The 20,096-nt window shown below is 49.9% G+C and overlaps 3 protein-coding genes across 3 annotated transcripts; 1 reads left to right on the top strand and 2 right to left on the bottom strand.

The window, feature by feature from the left end:
• Window positions 1-2,542: 2,542 nt before the first annotated feature.
• LOC307076921 (F-box only protein 40-like) lies at window positions 2,543-8,474 on the bottom strand (the record flags this gene model as incomplete). Its single annotated transcript, XM_079738154.1, has 8 exons — window positions 2,543-2,755; window positions 3,053-3,365; window positions 4,087-4,218; window positions 4,455-4,696; window positions 5,023-5,205; window positions 5,571-6,118; window positions 6,325-6,922; window positions 8,460-8,474. The coding sequence occupies 8 exons, from the start codon at window positions 8,472-8,474 to the stop codon at window positions 2,543-2,545; spliced, it is 2,244 nt and encodes a 747-aa protein (XP_079594280.1).
• Window positions 8,475-8,799: 325 nt separating this feature from the next.
• Window positions 8,800-12,864, top strand: fbxo40.1 (F-box protein 40, tandem duplicate 1; the record flags this gene model as incomplete). The annotated part of the gene is given in 7 exon segments (XM_079738153.1): window positions 8,800-8,811; window positions 8,905-10,038; window positions 10,354-10,640; window positions 11,060-11,191; window positions 11,543-11,813; window positions 12,634-12,846; window positions 12,850-12,864. Coding segments are annotated over 7 exon segments (2,064 nt in total).
• Window positions 12,865-13,096: 232 nt separating this feature from the next.
• On the bottom strand, window positions 13,097-15,468 carry LOC307076919 (TLC domain-containing protein 2-like; the record flags this gene model as incomplete). Its single annotated transcript, XM_079738152.1, has 5 exons — window positions 15,256-15,468; window positions 14,908-14,990; window positions 14,585-14,667; window positions 13,568-13,785; window positions 13,097-13,295 (listed from the first exon to the last, which is right to left on the bottom strand). Exons 1-5 carry the CDS (start codon window positions 15,432-15,434, stop codon window positions 13,097-13,099), a joined length of 762 nt encoding a protein of 253 aa, XP_079594278.1. The 5' UTR covers window positions 15,435-15,468.
• Window positions 15,469-20,096: the final 4,628 nt, after the last annotated feature.

Below are 20,096 nucleotides of genomic sequence, written 5' to 3'. Positions count from 1 at the left end.
CGATATCGTGCTGTGTCTCATAGTCCCTGCCACCCTGAAGGCTATCGAAACACACACCCCCGTAGGGCAGGATGGAATATCATCTGGGCCCGCTAGGTTCTGCCATCATGAAGTCTCCTTCAGAGTTGCCTGTGTGTCTATATCTTTTTAAACTGTGTCTAAAAACATGTACACTCATCTACAGTCACTCTCTGGTGCGCTCATGGATCTCTTGCTTGCCTAAATCTTACCTGCAGCTGGAAACCGAGCGTCCAACTCACAGTTGAGTTCTGCAGACAGAAAGACAGACAGGCTCATTAGGACTTCACCGTAGGACGCAGTATGACTTCAACACGCTAAACATAAACATCGGCTATAGCCTACATATGGGGCCGTGTAGACAACGTGAGACTGACCGCTGCATCGCCTCTTTAGGCGGCTGATCTCCATCTGTAGTCCGGTGAGCATGGCCAGGTGCTCCCGCTTCAATAAGGCCATGCCCCGCTCCACGCTCGCGACCTGCTGCTCGAGATTCTCCGTCTCCATTGCTCTGCTGCTGCAGCCTCTGCTCACACAACTGCTGCTCACACAACCGCTGCACGGATCACAACCGCTGGACCCGATCTGTGGTGGAGCGAACAGCAGCACGCTTTGCCTTCTGGTGACGGGATCCCCGCGGTGACAATAACAGAAATAAACAGGAATGTGTTAGCCTGCTACAACCAGTAGCTGCACCGCAACCTATTTCATTTCATCGATATGCATCAATATATTGAGAAAGTCCACTTATCAACTCACATTGGTGTCGCTTTGCCTGGTTGCTCATTCATGTCCCAATAGCAAGTCGGTCCACGATGTGCAGCTGGTCTCGACTCGGGGCAGATCGCGATGACGACCCCCCGGCTAATCAAGAGTGTTTGGGGCCAAAGTGTTTTTCATGGATCTGCGCTCTCAGTTTGCAGTCTGTGTCCTTCATCGGGCAGACGCGACGGTTGAGACAAAAGAACCGCAGCATCCACCAGCGCCAACAGACTGAGGACCGGAGTGCTTATTGCGTTATTTCAAGTCCGTCGGTGGATCCTTGCTGCAGGGGATGTGCTGCTGCTGGGGTCCGTCTCCGTTCTGGGGGCTGTGGGGAAACCCTGGAACCTGCGAGTCGAGGTCACCTATTCCTAGATATCGCCTTTAGATAGATATTACCTTTTGATAGAAATCCACTATTGGTTGAAATCCACTATTAATAGAAATCCCCTAATCCTACCCTCCCAGCCGGTACTGTCCCACATGTCCTCTAACATCCTTCCGGTACCGCAGAGAATGCTTCTCTCTCATCAAACCAGTAACTATCTTACTGCTTTTCCATTCAAATAACTTCCATGTGAGAGCAGAGCTGCGGGTTTAGATGCAGAGCGGAAGGAAGTAGGCTATCAGGTAGCAGCTATCAGGTAGCGTCATCAATCATCCCCGTGTCATTGGGTGTGTTCTTTACTTAAATCGTGCCTATTAAAAAGGTCTTCAAAAGTAGTTTATTGCATTATTTTTATATTGTGAAACGTGAAAGTAGTGATTTTTATATTTTTACCAATATTTCAGCCTAAATTAAAATATTCGAAAGATATTAGAACATATTATAATATGCATATGATAACCTATACGATTCGGTTATACAAGTCGGTCTATCACAATTAAATATGTACCTCTTACACAAGATCATTTGTTTTTCCCTCATAAATGAGCTCAGTACCATGGACAGGGTCATATCTGTTTAGAGAAACTACACAGACACCAATTTGAATGAAAAGGTGCTGTAGGTGTATACAAACTACATAGACACTAATATGAATGTAAAGGTGCTGTAGGTGTATACAAACTACATAGACACTTATATGAATGTAAAGGTGCTGTAGGTGTATACAACAAAACTACATAGACACAACCGAACATTTAAAGGTGCAGTAGGTAAGATTGAAGAGCTATCATTTCAGTCTAATTTGTTAGAACTGCCATAACTATAGAAGCAAATGTCACCACCGTTTAGAAATTTAAAAGCTACTGTATTTTGTATAGCCTATCGAAATGTACAAATAATTAAATTCAAAACATTGAAATAACACACGTTGAAAGCAAGGTAATATGAATTTAGTTGTTATGAATGCACCTCTTTAAATTTCCAACATCGCATTTCTAGTTGAATCATTTCCAAAAAATTCAGATACAAAATTTTAGGTTGCAGATTTTCAAACTACGATATTTATGATTTATATTCAAGCGGTCAAAATACAGACCAGAAAATTCCAGCCACAAAAATTGGGACTGCAGTAGCAGTTAGGACAGGCCTAAGCAATCAAGACTGATGCAGTCAAACCAACTGCTGTCATTATAGCTGTTATGTTGTCTCCCTGTTGGCCATCGTAGGGATTAACTCTCGAGCTGTTTTCTTTAATCACATGACAGGCAGGCAGTAGATTCAATTGCATCCGTCTTGATTGCTTAGGCCTGTCCTAACTGCTGCAGCAGTTCCAATTTTGATGGCTTGAAATAAAAAACAAAACAAAAAAAAGTATCAAAGTCGCAGTCTGTTTCCCATGAACTGGTTGACCAGGGTCTGTCTCTCTGAGGGGCCGTCCTGCCTCTCCTTCATTCCAGCCAGTGCCACGGGCTGGTGGCCCAGAGAAGGTTTGTAGTACGGGCAGACTCTGAGATGAGCCGATATGGGCGGGACGTCTGCAAAGCACCAAGCATCGACCGTGGAGAAGAGATGGCTGAACTCCCACACCTGCAGTGGGCGTGAGTGAAGGAGAGGAAACCCTCAGGGTAAAGAAAATATATGGATATCATAGTCCGAAAGCTAAACTTGAAAGATATACCTGAAGCTCCAATGCGCCATGTTAATTAAAGTTAAATTATACGGGCACTGTGAACTTTCTCCATCCAAATGATCAAAAGTCACTCAATAATCAATTACTTAATATATCCTAGCCTTGTTCTGTATATCAAACCATTAGTATACATGCATACTGCATATGAGTGCGTCAGTGTGTTTTTAATATGCAAGCTGAACTCGACTGCTCACAGGTCTGGCCCTCCACTTGGCCCCTCCATGGGAGTAGGTCTTCTTCTCCCAGCGCAGCGTCACCATGCCCCGGTCCCACAGCAGGGAGGAGCACACGTCCCTCAGCAGGCGGGACGCCAGGGCCAGCTGGGACAGAGACAGGCTGTCCAGGAAGCTGGCCACGTGGCAGAGCACCTCGTAGGGCAGCCCGCTCAGAGAGTCCCGTCCTCCTGGTCCTCCCCCCCGGACCCTCCCCTGGGCCCCAGGCGGGGGCCCTGGTGGGACGGTGGGGGGTCCGTCCCCTGGACACAGGTTGAAGCAGCTCAGCTCCTGGCTGGGACCAACAGAGTATCAAAGTGTATTAGTACGCTGCCGTCACAAACAAGAACATAGATCTACCTTCATTCGTACATTGTCTTTATGGAAGAGTCTATCAGTGATATTATTATATACTATGTATATTATTCCAAAGCAAGAGTGTTTCTCAGCATGGCCAGGCTCATCCTCTATGCTGAATAAATGTTAAACTAGTCTTAATTTTGAAAAGAAAATCATTCAAGGTGAATTTGTGAGTCTTCATTGAATAGGTATTTCTTTTTGGATTTATTACTAGGTGGCTGTAGCCTGAATTACTCAGGTTAAACTTCACTAACTAGGTTATTCCTTCTTACTTGTAGGTGGCTGTAGCCTGAATTACTCAGGTTAAACTTCACTAACCAGGTTATTCCTGCTTACTTGTAGTTGACTGTAGCCTGATTTACTCAGGTTAAACTTCACTAACTACGTTATTCCTGCTTACTTGTAGTTGACTGTAGCCTGAATTACTCAGGTTAAACTTCACTAACCAGGTTATTCCTGCTTACTTGTAGTTGACTGTAGCCTGAATTACTCAGGTTAAACTTCACTAACTACGTTATTCCTGCTTACTTGTAGTTGACTGTAGCCTGAATTACTCAGGTTAAACTTCACTAACCAGGTTATTCCTGCTTACTTGTAGTTGACTGTAGCCTGAATTACTCAGGTTAAACTTCACTAACCAGGTTATTCCTGCTTACTTGTAGTTGACGGTGGCTTTATGGGTGGAGGGCTGGAACCTTCTCTGGCTGAAGGTGCAGCCCAGGTAGGAGAGGGGACATCTCTGCTCAAACCAGCCGCTCACGCACGTCTGGACGTCAGCGTGGACGTTCCTGAAGCCGGGACAGTGGAATGGGCCATGTGACACCCGTCCCCTTTTCAATGTACATTTTTAAATATGGCTGCAAAGTCTAATTGAGTGCAATTCAAATAAAGGTCCACAGTGAGAGTCAGAATGCAAACCAGTGGCCCATCTGAACAGTGGTTCATTCATGGGGCCGCATCCACTCCTGGTAACATATACCGCTGACAAGAGCCAACAGGACGGTTCAAGGGCAGAGAGACAGACCTGAAGTGTCGGGGGAACTCGGAGCGATGGAAGCTGTGGCCGCAGCTGAAGGTGAAGGCGGAGGTGGCCTTGTTGTGTCTGCTGCTCACACTGCCCGCCTGCAGCTGGAGGCGGAGCTTGGCGGGCCCCCCCGCCGTCACCTCCTCCAGGGTGGTGGTCCTCCGGAACGGAGCCGTGCGGAACGAGTGCGTCTGGGTCCCCACGTCCACGTAGTGGCCTTCCGTCCCCTTGGTGTCACTGATCTGGAGACACAAGTAATGCATGACAGCGGGGTGTATGAGGGGGGATCACTGGCCCGCTGGCACTTTAAGCAACAGACACAAGGCAACAAATCAGAGTCACATCTCCATGTTGTGTGGAAGAGGGTTTTGGTTCTCGTAAAGCCTCCCACACCTGAGGAGAAATACGGAAAGACATTCAAATGCGCATTTCTTAAATACACCACCTCTTTTGTTTGTAACATGCCGGTCAGGTATTACCCGTGCCTCCGATGACAGCTCTGTGAAAGGTTTGATTGTAACACATACCAATTCCTCTCTAAATTGAATTCTATCATACGATTGCGGACCTTGTGACCCATGACCTCTAGCTCTGCATAGCCCAGCAGGGTGCTGTCTGCTTCGTCCTGGTGCCAGTCTTCCTCCTTCACCTCCAGGTCAGACGTGTCCACGGACCGCTCCTCGCTCTGGACGCGCTGCGCCGCGTCATACGCCATCTGGATGCGCTGCTTGTAGTGGTAGCTCACAGGGACCTTGGAGCAGACCAGAGGGCAGAGGGTAAGGTGCTACGGACCAGAGTGCTGCCCCACCACCCAGAAGCAGCAGCAGCACCTCTGCACGGTCGACCACAGCTAAGGCTAAAAGCATGTTACACGCATGTCTTATGTTATAGTGTAGGATAGAGATCGGCGTATCAGAAATATTATATAGATGAACCTATTCTACAGGCTACAAAAAATAAAAATAAAATATATATATTCACCAATATAAAAGGCAAAAAATGAATGACCATTATACGTTCAATTTGGGATTATTTGCGTAGGTTGCTTCCTCTAAAACCAGTAGATGGCAGCAAACTCCAAAATGTAGCGTCGTGTTTGGAACTGCTCCGCCTTGCCTTGAAGGACTGCAGGCTCCGGAGGGGGATGGGCTCCAGGCTTCCGTAGACAAAGTCCTTCTCGCGCGGCGTGCAGGCCTGGATCTTCCCGAAGGTCAGCAGCATGCGGCCGTGGTGCACCATGTACATGTTGTACTCAGCGGGACTCAGCTCCTCCCCCAGACGCTCCAGCACCCCGTCCTGCCAGGGAGCGTGGCCCGTCCTGCTGGTGTCCTGCTGGGGCCCGCCGGGGCCCTGCTGCTGGGGCCCGCCGGGGCCCTGCTGCTGGGGCCCGCCGGGGCCCTGCTGCTGGGGCCCGCCGGGGCCCTGCTGCTGCGGTCCGCTGGGGCCCTGCTGCTGGGGCCCGCCCTCCGTCACCCCTTCATTCGTTTTGGCCTCCTGTTTAGCAGCGCCCTGGGTTCTCTCAGCCACAGCACACCCACCCTTCTCCATGCTGAACATCATGTCACACAGGTTGTACTTCTCCGTGTTGATGCCAGTGCACGACCTTTGACCTGCGTCCGCCTCTTCAGGAGCCTCGTGTCCCTCGGCGCCTTCGTTGATAAGACCTACAGCGGCCTCCCCAGAGAGGGAACCCAAGAGAGACAAGGGGTGTGTCAAAATGGATCGATAGTCATAACTGTATTTCTTTGGATTGATTATTCATACAATAACTCTGACCGTTTGTCAATTCTGGTCTCCCCTTGATACCACAATTGCCCACCAGATCAGGAGAGGAAGTTCCACATTCATCGCCAACGTGGGGCCGCCTCACCTCCTATCGCAGCCTGCCTCGTGGCGGCGGCGTCTCCTTCGGTGACCGTCACCGGCTCCACGCCACGCTCCTTGGTTCCTCGCCCCTCCTCCCCCTCTTCCTCCGGCTCCATCAGCTCCGGGTAGAGGGGCTTCATCTTCAGGCGGCTGTAGAGCACCCGCTGGTCGGCCAGCGCCATGGCCAGGTCCAGAGGCCCGCCCCGGCCCCCCTCCTCCTGCCTTCCCCTCTCCTCCTCCAGCACCTCCTCCTGCAGCGCCCCCAGGTGGTGCGGGTCGGTGTCGTCGGCCGGCCAGCGGATCCACTCCATGGAGCAGCTCACCACGCTGGCGGGGCAGGAGGCCAGGTGGGCGGCGCGCGCGGCGCGGGGCATGGCGTGGGGGCAGCCGTAGGCGGCGTTGAGGCAGGGCAGCCTCTGCCGGGGGCACAGCAGCGCGTGCTCCTCCTGCTTGCACAGGTGGAGGACGGCTCCGCAGAGCAGGGGGCACGGGGCCAGGGCGCAGCTCCCCGGGCCCTCCGCACGGGCCCTGCAGCGCCGGCTGTAGCAGGACTCACAGTGGGGGTGCAGCCCCTGGGCCGCGGGGGGGCGGGCCCGCCGCCTCTGGAGGAGGGGGGGGGGGGGGGGGGGGGGGGTTTTGTGATTTCAATGAACATTCATACTGTTCAGATCATGTCAAGTTAGGGATACACAGAGACAACGGACAGGCAGACAGACAGACAGACAGACAGACAGACAGACAGACAGACAGACAGACAGACAGACTAGTGGCAGACGGACAGATAGACCAACAGGCCGGCAGACAGACAGACAGACAGGACATTCAGGCAGGCAGATTGACAGGCAGAAAGACAGACCGGAGACGAGAAGATGCATAATAATGTACTAGGACTACTAGATACAGAAAAGTAATAGTAAGCTTACAATTAACAATAGATTCACGTTTTAATATATACATTTATTTGGTTAAATTGTATTAATTCATGCATTTATTCAAGAGGAGACTTATAACCCACAAACAGGAAATAATGCGCAAAATTAAAAATAAACGCTTGCCTACATCGTACATACCATATTTTAGATCCTCAAAAAGTTTTCCGAAATGAAAAGTAATAACTCCTGTTGCTGTTTTTGTAAAATAACAAAAAGTAATGGAAATGAAGGACAACGTTTCAAACGATAATATAAACTGGAAAAGTAGGCCCGTGTTTCTTGTAATGTCACAGTGTGTGCTGCAGATCTTTGAGTGTGTTTGAGAGTGCGTGCCTGTGTTAAAAATAGACTATTAGTGCCGACCATGACAGCTCCAAGGTTTAAATTCTACTCCGCGGAGTTCAGCAGAAAGCAGTGAGTGTACTCACTCTTACAATTCCCATTTCATCCTCAAGTTGAAGCCGGTGGAGAGACCGGGCTCATCTAGTAAGAAGGAGAGGTACTGGTTACCGTAGAATAACCAAAGCGCTGATTTGTTTGTCACTTTTTTCCTAAAGTGGAGGGTAATTTATTTATTGGACCAACAATTATTCAAAAACTATCGTTCTTGAGGGGTTAATGGATTTCATGGACAGAGGAGAGCGGAAGAAAGGAAAGTATTTTTTTTTTTAATTGAGTAATTTGAGTCCACTGCGAGAGAGGTCAGTATGTGAACCTCCACGCTGCCTGGCTAATTTTAACCTCCCTGCTTATTCTCGTGCAAATGCATAGACCTGAACTGTTAACGCCAGACAGAGTAGGCATAAACATCTACGTTGACACAAGGTAAGACTTTTCAGAATGAACAGATCCATCTCTTCAGATCTAGGCTTATTTTGTTTTCAATGCATGCGTTAAATGATGCGTATGTGTCTCTAGGGCTGTTAAAAGACTTTCGTTTTATTTTTCAGACTTCCATACATAACAGGGTAATTGATCAAATTGCAATTCAAAACCAATATGGTGAGTCCTTGTTGACGTTCCTTTCTCTTGCCTGTCTGTCTGTCTTACTACCATTGACATGTATATCAACACATAACAGAACAATGTGTGTACCTTCTCTCTAGTACAGTGGTTCCCAAACAATGACCTAAAGGGGTTCACCTCAAATGCAATCCGTAAACAGCTGGATAATCATACAGTGGCTAAGCCAATGGCCAGTGCCCACCGCGTACAGATTCATTACTGAATAGCGTCAGCAGCACTGCTTCTGATCCTAGTGGGTTTATAAGAAACTCACAAAATATAAATTGGAAATAGTACGATCGAATATAATCAAGGATCAATAGAGTGGCGAAGTCACGCTCCTTCCGGTAGAGCCCATGGGACCTATGAGATCGAAAAATATGAATGGGCTTCATTGGAGAGAAAGTAATTATTTTCTGGTCCCAGTCTTTACATGCCCCGGATTACACATATGTTGTTTGTGGATTTAAATGACCCATGGGCTCTACCGGAAAGGGCGTGACTTCGCCACTCTATAGACGTCCCACCGGCAGTGCTCTCACATGCCCCTGGTGGTGCGCAAGGGTTCTGCACGTAATACCACAGGTTGAAAACCCTGCTCTCCTTTGTATTCACTGTCATGCCCCCCCGCCCGGCCCCTCCTCCAGAGTCGGCGGGCCCGCCCCCCCGCGGCCCAGGGGCTGCACCCCCACTGTGAGTCCTGCTACAGCCGGCGCTGCAGGGCCCGTGCGGAGGGCCCGGGGAGCTGCGCCCTGGCCCCGTGCCCCCTGCTCTGCGGAGCCGTCCTCCACCTGTGCAAGCAGGAGGAGCACGCGCTGCTGTGCCCCCGGCAGAGGCTGCCCTGCCTCAACGCCGCCTACGGCTGCCCCCACGCCATGCCCCGCGCCGCGCGCGCCGCCCACCTGGCCTCCTGCCCCGCCAGCGTGGTGAGCTGCTCCATGGAGTGGAACCGCTGGCCGGCCGACGACGCCCACGCCCACCCCCTGAGGGAGCTGCACGCCAACCTGCTGCGGGAGCAAGGCGGGGGGGCGCCCTCGGGGGACCTGGACCTGGCCATGGCCCTGCGAGACCAGAACCACCTGTTCCACTCCCTCAAGATGAAGAGCCTGTTCCCCGAGCTCTGCGCGGTCCAGCAGGACGAGGGGAGGAGCGGGGGGGAGGACAGGGACAGGGAGGAGCACAGCGTGGCGGAGAAGGGGCGCAGGGAGGCGGAGAAGGGGGCGTCGCGGGTGGACGGGGCGGATGGCGGCGCCACCTCGGACCACATGCGCCGGATCGACAGCCGGGTGCCGGAGGAGGAGGAGGAGGAGGAGGAGGAGGAGGAGGAGGAGCCCAGCCAGGAGGAGAGGGAGGCACTGGCCAGGAGGTCCGGGGTGGACCCTGAGGTGCTGCAGAGCTACTCGGCGTGGGAGCGCATGTTCAGCATGGAGAAGGGCGGCTGCAGGGTGGCGGGCGGCGGGGCGGTGCCAGCGGCGGCCCGTCTGAACCGCGGCTCGGAGAAGGGGTCCGGGCTGGGCGCCCTGCCGGAGGAGGAGCCGGGGACCTCCCCTGCGGCGGCGGCGGCGGCGGCGGCCCGCGGCGCCCTGGCCGGCGGGTTTGTGTACGGCCACGTGGAGCCCATGAAGATCATCAGCGTGCGGACCTTCCACGTGCCCACCAGCTTCATCGCCCGGCAGGGCCGCATCCGCAACCCGGGCTTCTACAAGAGGGAGAGCCGCAGCGTGGACACCAGCGACCTGGAGGCGGGGCTGGAGGACACGCCCGTGTGGGAGGAGGTCCAGGTGGGTGCTCCCACCCCCCCCAGCCTAATTTGGCTGCAGACAATCCTTGGCCGCCTCAATCATGACAATGACAGACAATCATTTGTGATCAGAACTTACTGCCTCTATCAGTGTCCTACACTATAATATAGCCAAATGTTAGGTTATATGCAATATTCTGCTTTCGATTGGTTCAAATTGGTGACAGCCCGGTGATGAGGTCCCTCTGGAGGCAGGATCATGTCCCCTGACCTCACCACCTTCATCACTTCATCACCCTCATCCCCCCCCCCCAGCCTGAGCTCTGTGTTGTGGGGTGTTTGGGGTCCCGCTCAGGCGTCCTTGCTGTGCTCGCTGGAGAAGGAGCATCGAGGTCACCTGATCGCCGAGGGCACGTCCATCGACACACTGCTGCAGGACGAGGGCACCCAGACCTACCACTTCCTGTCGGCGCCGTTCCGGAGCGACGCGGTCCTGGCGGACCTGACGGAGGGCCGGCCGGCGGAGCTGCACGTCCAGCTGCAGATGGAGAGCGTGACCAGCCGCCACAACAAGGCCAGCTCCGCCTTCACCTTCCTCTGCGGCCACAGCTTCCCGCGCAGGGAGTACACACACCACTTCAGGTGGGCGCTCTGCTAAGACACTGGTCTTATTGTACTTCCTGTCTGTGGAGGAACAGAGCCTTTTCACAGAGAACCACACAGGTGTCACACATAACACCCACGATGGGTTACTTCATCAAAAAACAGGTCCCAGGCTCCATTAGTGGAGCAGGCCTGGAGAAGTCTACCACTGTAAGGGACAATGAGCTCCACACGGTGGTTAGGATGAGTATTACAACAACAAACCAAGTACTCATTGTAGTGCTACTTTTACTCTTCCGTCCTAATACTTCCAAGTCGCATCACATTTCAATAATATTTGGTGTTTTTATCAATGTTGTTTGATTAAAAATGTTTTGCATATTGACCATTCCTACATTCCTCCATTCGTCCAGTTTGTTCACGTGCACTTAGTTTCTAATAAGCCTCCCCGTCTTCAGGAACGTCCACGCTGACGTCCAGACGTGCGTGAGCGGCTGGTTTGAGCAGAGATGTCCCCTCTCCTACCTGGGCTGCACCTTCAGCCAGAGAAGGTTCCAGCCCTCCACCCATAAAGCCACCGTCACCTACAAGTAAGTAGGAATACCCTAGTTAGTGAAGTTTAGCCTGAGAAATTCAGGCTACAGTCAACTACAAGTAAGTAGGAATACCCTAGTTAGTGAAGTTTAACCTGAGTAATTCAGGTTACAGCTACCTACAAGTAGGAATAACCTATTTTTGTGAAGTTGAACCTGAGTAATTCAGGCTAGTCACCAACAAGTAAATAGGAATAACCTAGTTAGTGAAGTTTAACCTACAAGTAAGTAGGAATAACCTAGTTATTGAGGTTTAACCTACAAGTAAGTAGGAATAACCTAGTAAGTGAAGTTGAACCTGAGTAATTCAGGCCACCTACAGAACATATAAACGCGTTGACTCCTCAGCCAGGACCTGAGCTGCTTCAGCCTGCGGCCCCTCCTGCCTGAGGGCCCTCCAGGGCCCGGAGGACGGGACTCTCTGAGCGGGCTGCCCTACGAGGTGCTCTGCCACGTGGCCAGCTTCCTGGACAGCCTGTCTCTGTCCCAGCTGGCCCTGGCGTCCCGCCTGCTGAGGGACGTGTGCTCCTCCCTGCTGAGCGACCGGGGCATGGTGACGCTGCGCTGGCAGAGGAGGACCGGCTCCCAGGGCCGGGCCGAGTGGAGGGTCGGGGAGAAGGTAGGACCAGCTTCGCCCGGTGCGATGGACAGGTTTACCCTGAGCTTGTCGAAGTGTTGTCTGTGAGCCTCAGGCCACCAGTATGTCTTCGACTAGGTCCAGAGTCTTGCTCAAGAGCCCCTCGGTTCACCACTGACTGGAAACGTGTGGCTAGAAAGCTGTTATATGTATATTATATATTATATATTTACAACTTTAACAGTAACATGACTCAGCTCCAGATGTAGCCGTCTTTTAGTGCGGCTTTGGTGGGGGACCTTTTCTGTCAGTAGAATCCAGTTGAACCTCAGTTGATCCAGGTCGTTGGCTTGTTTCCATGGCAGCAGCAATTGGGATATCTGGCAACCCATGGCCCTCAGAGAATAGTAACACAAAACCCACGGGCCAAACCACCACTAACGTTCCTACTGTTATATGATGTACATCATATATTATTATAGATTTACAACTTTAACATTAACATGACTCAACTCCAGATGTAGCCGTCTCTTAGCGCGGTAGAATTCCAAAGGGAACTTCCTGTCCGTAGCGTGGTTGGAGGAGAAGCCAGTGTCTGGACTGGGCAGGTTTCCTGATTCTGATGACATCATGGTCATTGTATGGTTTAGTACATTTGTTACATTGAACTCCTTTAAGCCGCAAGTGCGCTTAACATTATAGACGAAAAACACCTTCGGCTCGGACCTGCGGGGATATGTGTTCCCTTCTACTCTTAGCCCACCTCCTGTCTCTTCTCTGGCCTGTCCATCATGACACTTATTCAGTTGTTTAAATATTTTATTATTGAAATGTCCGATGTCTCCCTCCCTCCCTCCATCAGGTGTGGGAGTTCAGCACCCTGTTCTCCCCCGTCAGCCAGTGGTGCTTCCAGGACGTCCCGCACATGTCCGAGCACATGAAGGTGTGCCCATTCTACCAGACGGAGCTCCGGTCCCAGGGCGTTCCTCTGCCCTGCCTCGGGCGGGACGTCCAGACCAGGGCGCAACACAGCAAGCCCTCTCTAGTCACCACATTTCCAAAGAAGATCATAATGTAGCATCTGATGAATTAGATTGATACATTTGATTCAACTTTATTTTTCTTTCTTTTTTGATTTTCATTATATTAATATTTCGGAAACATCCCATGATGGGCATGTCGCTCTGATAAATAAAGAGCTATTTCACACAATAATTCTGCCGTTTATTTGCAAATATTAACTGAGGTAATTAAGTTATTGTGTCAAGAGCAAGAGTCTATTGTAAACGCAGGTCGAACGTGACCGAGGAGCATTTCAGCGCCCTCTAGTGGTCCTTTCCGGAGGTTCGTGTGTCGGTCAGCACTTCCGCGCGGAGCAACCGATAGAGAAGAACCACGTTCATGACAGTGATGCCGCCCAAGCCCACCGTTCCCAGCGTGTGGGCGAACCGAGGAATTTTCCCCGCTTGTGCGGCCAGCCACCGAGTCATCCAGCCCAGCGTACACAACCGGAACACCAAGAACCTTCCAGGGGAGAGACAGGCAGAGATCAGATAGACATCGGAAAGGATTGGGTGCCTCTCTATTATCTACAATTAAAAAAAAACATAACCCAGTGAAGCCCGTACACTGAGCTGTTCCGTCGATCGGACGGTAACTGGCCCGCCCCTCCGAGCACGGACTCTCTTGTTTATCCCGTCTCCAGGTTATGCTTGAAAAGTTACCGTCTACTGAGAACGGAGCAGGTGTTTGAGTTTTAAAGTAGCGTGATGCACTAGTACGGGGGGGCTACCCACGTGGCCAGGTTGAGGAGGCTGGTCAGGCGGAAAGCGGCCGTGGGCCGGGGAGGGTCGGTGGTGGGTGGGCTCTCCCCTGCTGGCCGGTTCCGCCAGCCAGACAGGAGCATGAGCTGCCTGATGTGGAGGAACACAGTGTTGATCTCCACCAGCAGGGACAGGACAGCAAAGCCAACGTAGAGGCGGGAGCTGATGGCCAGGCTGAAACAGGAAACGACCTTGTGGGAGGGGGAGGGAAGACCGGATATGAGTGTCAGGCACAGGCAGGCTTCCAAACACACACGCCAGTATGATCGTATACTATTGCATATTGTTACCTTCTCCATATATTATCTATCTGGGTGAAGGGTCAATATAACAATCATTTTACGTCATAATATAACAAGGAGAAACATGAAGCGACAAAAGAAATTCACCTGTGATGCCACTATTCAATCTGTTTTTAAATGGTTAAATGGCAATATTTCATGCAATGTATCAATTAAACTGCCATGCAGATAGAAGGTATTTGCATCTATTGAAAGCATAACAAAATAAATGCTTCCAATGTTTTGTCAATGTGAAAAACACCTCACCGTCCCATGAAGGGAGGCGGCAAGCCACTTCTTAAGGTCTCAACTAGTCACACAGTCACATGAGGTTCTACACACAGAACTACACACACTAATCTACTTTGTAGCTTATAAGTGTAATCATTTCGAACCAAGATGACCTTTTCTGATGGATCAAATATTTATATCTTGAGCTCCATAGATACTTTCGACCCCAAGGTTGGAGCTTTATGACTGGAGGAGAATGAGGCCTGGGCTTTTATCTGCCAGAACCAAGAAGAATGCAACAGATATGAAGGCATCGACCATAAGGGATGGACGGTTCTACAATCATTCACTAACCGCAACACAAGGACAGCTCCACACAAAGCATGTATGTACAACACAACTATATGTGGACGCAAAAACACGCACTCGATAACAGATAGACATCAACCTTTGGTTACAGACACGCCCTATCTCTTACCACTGCGTGGTGGAGGAGAACCTCCCACGACCGCTTAAACGACTGGTTAAGGAGCAGATCCAGGGCGTCATAGATGAAATAACCTACACACATACAAACACACACACGCACAGAAGTCAATTCATAGATTTACTGTGATCTTACACCGGCATAGGAGTGTGTCCCTTTGGAGAGGTCTTTCACCATGTTTACATGTGGAAGTGTTCTTTTTCATTTCAACAGATGTATCTAACGTTAATTTTGGCTTTTCAACAAAGACAACAATTATAAGCACACCATTCTAGATAAGTGTGTTTGTGTATATGAGTGTACATAAGTGTCACCTGTAGACAGGGTGACCAGGCTGAAGGAGAACCTGGTGTGAGTGGAGATCAGGTCTTCTGCCATCTGAGGATGGCACCAGAAGCTGCTTGGTGGACAGATCATTACTTTAACCTGACGTTAGATATTATCAGACAGCAGGGGAGAGATAATTACTTTAACCTGACGTTAAAAATGAAATATTAGACAGCATGGACAGATATTTAGATACGTCAATAGACAGACGGACAGACAGATAGACAAAAAAGACAGACGTATATATAGACATACAGAGGCCGTTAGACTTTTAGACGTAGACAAACGGACAGACGCGTGTCGAGTTTCACGGACAGACAGACGTTCCTACGCACCACAGCGCCGCCCATGCTCCTGACAGCGAGCTGTGAACCAGCGACGTGCCGATGTTGCGTTGTCTCCAGGCTCGGTGGCCCTCTCTGGGCGGCGCCTGCAGGCATCCGAGCAGCGTGTGGACCAGTTTGAATGAGCACACTGACCCTCCGACGCCCAGGAGGGCTGACCTCAGCTCCATGAGGGGGGGCCGGAGTAGAAAACACCCCCTTGTAGATCAGAGGGTTGCTAGCAGCTCAGCGGGACCTGGTGTGTGTGCTGGTGGAGGTCCAACCGTAGCCCACGGTCAACCGTTTTCTTTCACACACACGAACGTACACACATCATCAACATGCACACACAACGTATTTATCCTTGAATGGATAAGACCCCTTCTGATAAGGGGACCAAAGGTGTAGCTTGAAGATAACACTCTACATTTTGTGTGGATTTGTTTTCGTGTGAGTGTGTTTGTGTTCCCCCCTCCCCCACACAGTCTGATGTAACAGTTATGAAACGGACAGTTATGACAGTTACGACAGTTATGAAACCTATGTCCGGAGCTTATGGGCTACAGGGACTTAGCTAGAGGTGCTCTGCATCCCTAAGGTCCAGAGTCTACCTGGGACACGTTCAGACTTGTGATTAGTCGTTTTTTTATTCATATAGTCATTTTCTTTATTCATATACCTCATTTATCTTACTTTGACTGCTGATTGTAAGATTAGTCTATGCTAATTAGGAGAAGCTGCAGGTACAGGCATAAGATGGCGGATAGTAGGAGCGGTGAACTGATGTTGGACACAGGTCAGGTGACCCGGATAGAGGGATGGAGGAGGCGGAGACAGATGTTGGGTTAACCACGTTGTGGTGAATTCAGTGTATCATGTTAATGGTTTGATGTGGTGTAGAGAACCTGTCAGCTCAGCATTAGATGAATACAAGGATACACACATTTTACTCATTATTCAAATATGAAGGGCAATAATTATATGCGGGATAATTAATGATTAAATAAGAATAAATCTCAACATAAATTACTCTGTAATAGGCGTTCAACAAAACAACTGCCAGTACCTCTGCATTGGCACAAGGTGGAGGAAGTGATTACCAGAGTGATCACCTGACAGGTGGACTTCACTGAGCTGGGATTATGACCGGTTTGATATGAATTCTGACAGAGCGTAGATAAGTAGTACGGTGGGATCCCCATGTGATGTGAGAGGATTTGGGAAGTGATATATCCACATCCGTTCCTCACTAGGATTGCGTTCACCTGTGGGGACGCCGCATCACAGAGCGCCTCAGAGAGCTCGTTAAGAACCGTTCAACATGGGTTGGGGTGGATCCTCATTTGGTGGGTGGTAGAATAGTTATTGTACTATGTTCAAAGGTATTCATAAGAAATACCTGTCCTTTTATCCTTATTTAGCATTTTTCTGTAGGATAACTTTCTCTATTATTCTTGATTGATATTAGTGTGACTTTTGAGTAACGTTATGGAGACATGAGCCGTGGTATTTCAAAGAAGAAGCCTTGGATGAGAAAGGCTCGGATCACATTTTTTTAAGAGGTGCAACATGCTGACGTCGTCTTTTGGTGTGGAATACATTATGGCTCATATTTACAACCAAGGATTTTTATACAATCTATATCGAGTAGTAAATACTCAATTGTTATTTTTTGGATATTTTGAGAAGCCAATCGGATTCATAAGGTTGAACACTTTTCCACTTTTATTGTCTCAAGTCATACATATATCTGCTTTATTTATGCTGAATTTCAAGTAACTTCTATAAAAATCCAAAATACGTAAACATACTTTTGAGATCTTCTAGCCTTGATTCACATGAATGTATTCAGTATCGTTGTTAAATACATAACTATTGTTATGCTTGTTCGTTATATATTGTGGCAACCCGTCTCTGGCGCAGCGCCCCTGGAGGCCCAGGGGGCAGGTTGAAGAGGCGGTGTACCACAGATTTTCAACAGATAGCGCCAGTAAGAGCATTGGTGCCAATGATTGAAATGCGGAGCACCTGATGAGCAGGTGGGGATGCACGCTTTAAAAAGCATGCTTCCACACTCTTTCAGGGCTCTCCTGGTTCGCGTGTGCGGAGAGACCAGTCTCCGTGGGCAATGTGATTCCACCCGGAGGAACAAGACTGTGGATTCCTCCAAAGCTTTGTTTGGTTTGATAGTAATATAATTTATGTTTGAATAAAAGTTCCACTTTGGCTTTAAGTAAGCTCCAGTTCGTGTGCTGATTGGAAGGAGGCGGCTCACTTACCAAGAAGGTTTGCCACAATATGACAAACAGGGCGCAGCAGCAGGTTTACCTCCGAGAACTCTTTTTTTCTATTACTTAAGCGGCCCCAACACATGTACACGCGCAGGTCTTATATCACGTTGTGCACTTCCTGCATGCACCCGACGCAAAGACTCCTGGGTAACGTAGTACAACAAACATTTATCAACACACCTATGACGTTCTCGTTCAAAGCCAACAGATAGTGAACATAACATAAATCAGAGCAGGCCCCCTTTTCCTGAGTCTACATCGGCTTCATTCACAAGTAAAAATGAACGGTCAAATGTTGTGCTTTCACAGGTGTCAATTATACCAGGGTAGGATACTGAAAGAGTGAACATCAGTCTACCTGTGCCTGGGACATCACAGAAGCAGTCCCATGTGGGCCCTACTCCACTCTTGGTCTGTCCTGGGACCCCTCTCTGAAGGGGCCCTACTCCACCCTGGTGTTGCATAACTGTAAAGCACCATCAATACGCTTCAGGCTCTTAATCACTTCTTTTGTTTTCTGCAGCACTAACAAGCAGCACCTGTAATCATGACCATCGTTCTCCTCTGTGGAAGGTAGGCCAGTTGACCCTGTAGCCAGAACACACCTGCAGAGTCTAGAGGGAGAATTAATATGGATTCTCTGGACAGATCGTATGCAATCAGCAATTATTTTCCCCCCCGCAGCCATGTGGGTTGGACTGACAGTCTCTGAAGGATATTGTGTTTACTGCATTTAATCAAAAAAATTAGCAAACAGGGTTCATCCTATTAGCATTGATGAGGTCCGGGGGGGGGGGGGGGGGGGGGGTCTGGTCTGGTCCCCCCTCAGACCGGCCTCAGAGCCAGGTAGCGCTGCCTCCGCCGGGCCTTGTAGAGCTCCAGCCTCTCCCCCTCCGCAAGGGGGTCGTCCAGCTCCCCTTCCCACCTCAGGCTGCCCCTGGCCTGGGCGCTCAGCTCAGGAACGCCCCTTGTTGTGGGGGAAGCTAGCGGGGGCGGGTTGGTGCTCCAATGGGGAGCCCCCTCCTTATCTCCCCCCTTAAGGACCTGGGGCGGCCCGGGACCGGGGAGGGGGGGCAGGGAGACGGACAGGGTGCTGGGGGGCAACATGCTCCCAGGATTGTCTATGGAAAACAATATACAGGTTATAAGTAGGGGGAAAAAGGTAAGACAAGCAGGAAGCAGATGCACAGTGGTTTTTTTTTCTCTCTCTCTCTCTCTCTCTCTCTCTCTCTCTCTCTCTCTCTCTCTCTCTCTCTCTCTCTCTCTCACACACACACACACACACACACAATCATGCATACACAAACACACAGACACACACACGTTCATGCATTTACAAAGATACACTCACACACACACAAACACACGCACGCACACACACACACACACACACACACAAACACACACATTTATTTTTATTATTTTGTCTGGGATTATTTGATTTAAGATGTGCCTCGCAGCATGCAAACAAACCCATCGACCTTTAATACAAGGAAGAACGCCAATCGATCACCTTTATCCTCCTCAAGGCGGCTGATTGAATGCCCGCTCTTCTCAACACTTGCTGTCTTTCTTCTCCGCCTCCTCCTGTTCTTCTTCCGCTCCCTCGCCTCCGTGTTTCTTAGGGGGGGGTTGCTGTTCCCCTCCATGTGTGAACCGACTTCTAGCATCATCAAATGAGTCTTAATTATAAGTAGTCTTAGTCGTAGTCTTTTAATTGTATCCTACGCCTTGTTAGTACAATAGGGTGTGCAAGACCATTCAGAATATCCTTCAAAGACACTAATGCAAAACATCTGGAGCCTCGCTTTGAGAAGATGTTCCGCCGGTGCGTCTGTGTTTTTCCGGTAGCATGGGAGGGAAAGAGACGCGTCTCCGTAGCAACCGTTACCCCGACTCCTCCTCCAAGTGAACTGGGAGTGCCGATATTTGATTAGTCATGTATGCATATGCCTTATCATGCAGAAATGTAATAAATATAGGACTGACCCCGACGTGATTTGAACACGCAACCTTCTGATCTGGAGTCAGACGCGCTACCGTTGCGCCACGAGGCCTCATGAACATGGTCGAAAGTCTTGTTTATATTACCAAGAGTAGAATGAGCCTTATTTATTAGGTTCAGATGGAGCGACGTAGGCTCATCTCAACCCCCATACAGCCTAAAATGAGTTAGATGGAGGATTATTAAACTGTCTGTCTGGCGCACTTAGACTCGAACATTCTTGCCATTTTTAGGAATCATAGAATTCCTGATACTGTTTCAGCTATTTCGGAAAATATTTGAAATACGGGAATGCAATAAAAATCCTACATTCAGGTTCGGTCTCCATTCTGTGGAGGGGTAAAGGTTAGTCTGTGGGGGGGGGGGGGGGGGGGGGGGGGTTCAGCCATCTTTAAGAGTCGGTGGGTGTGTGTGTCTGGGGGGGGTGTGCGCGTGTTCTTCCATCAGCTGACGGTGAGAAAGCGTCCTTGTGACGCAGACGCAGAAATAGCACAGAGAGATGGATATTAAAACCGCAGAAGGAAGAGGAAGTCCCAGGTCATTACTTAACTAGGACT

Source organism: Pollachius pollachius (assembly GCF_949987615.1).
Source record: "Pollachius pollachius genome assembly, chromosome: 6".
NCBI lineage: Eukaryota > Metazoa > Chordata > Actinopteri > Gadiformes > Gadidae > Pollachius > Pollachius pollachius.
The sequence above is the reverse complement of the archived record's forward strand: the minus strand, read 5'-3'. Positions and strand labels throughout refer to the sequence as shown.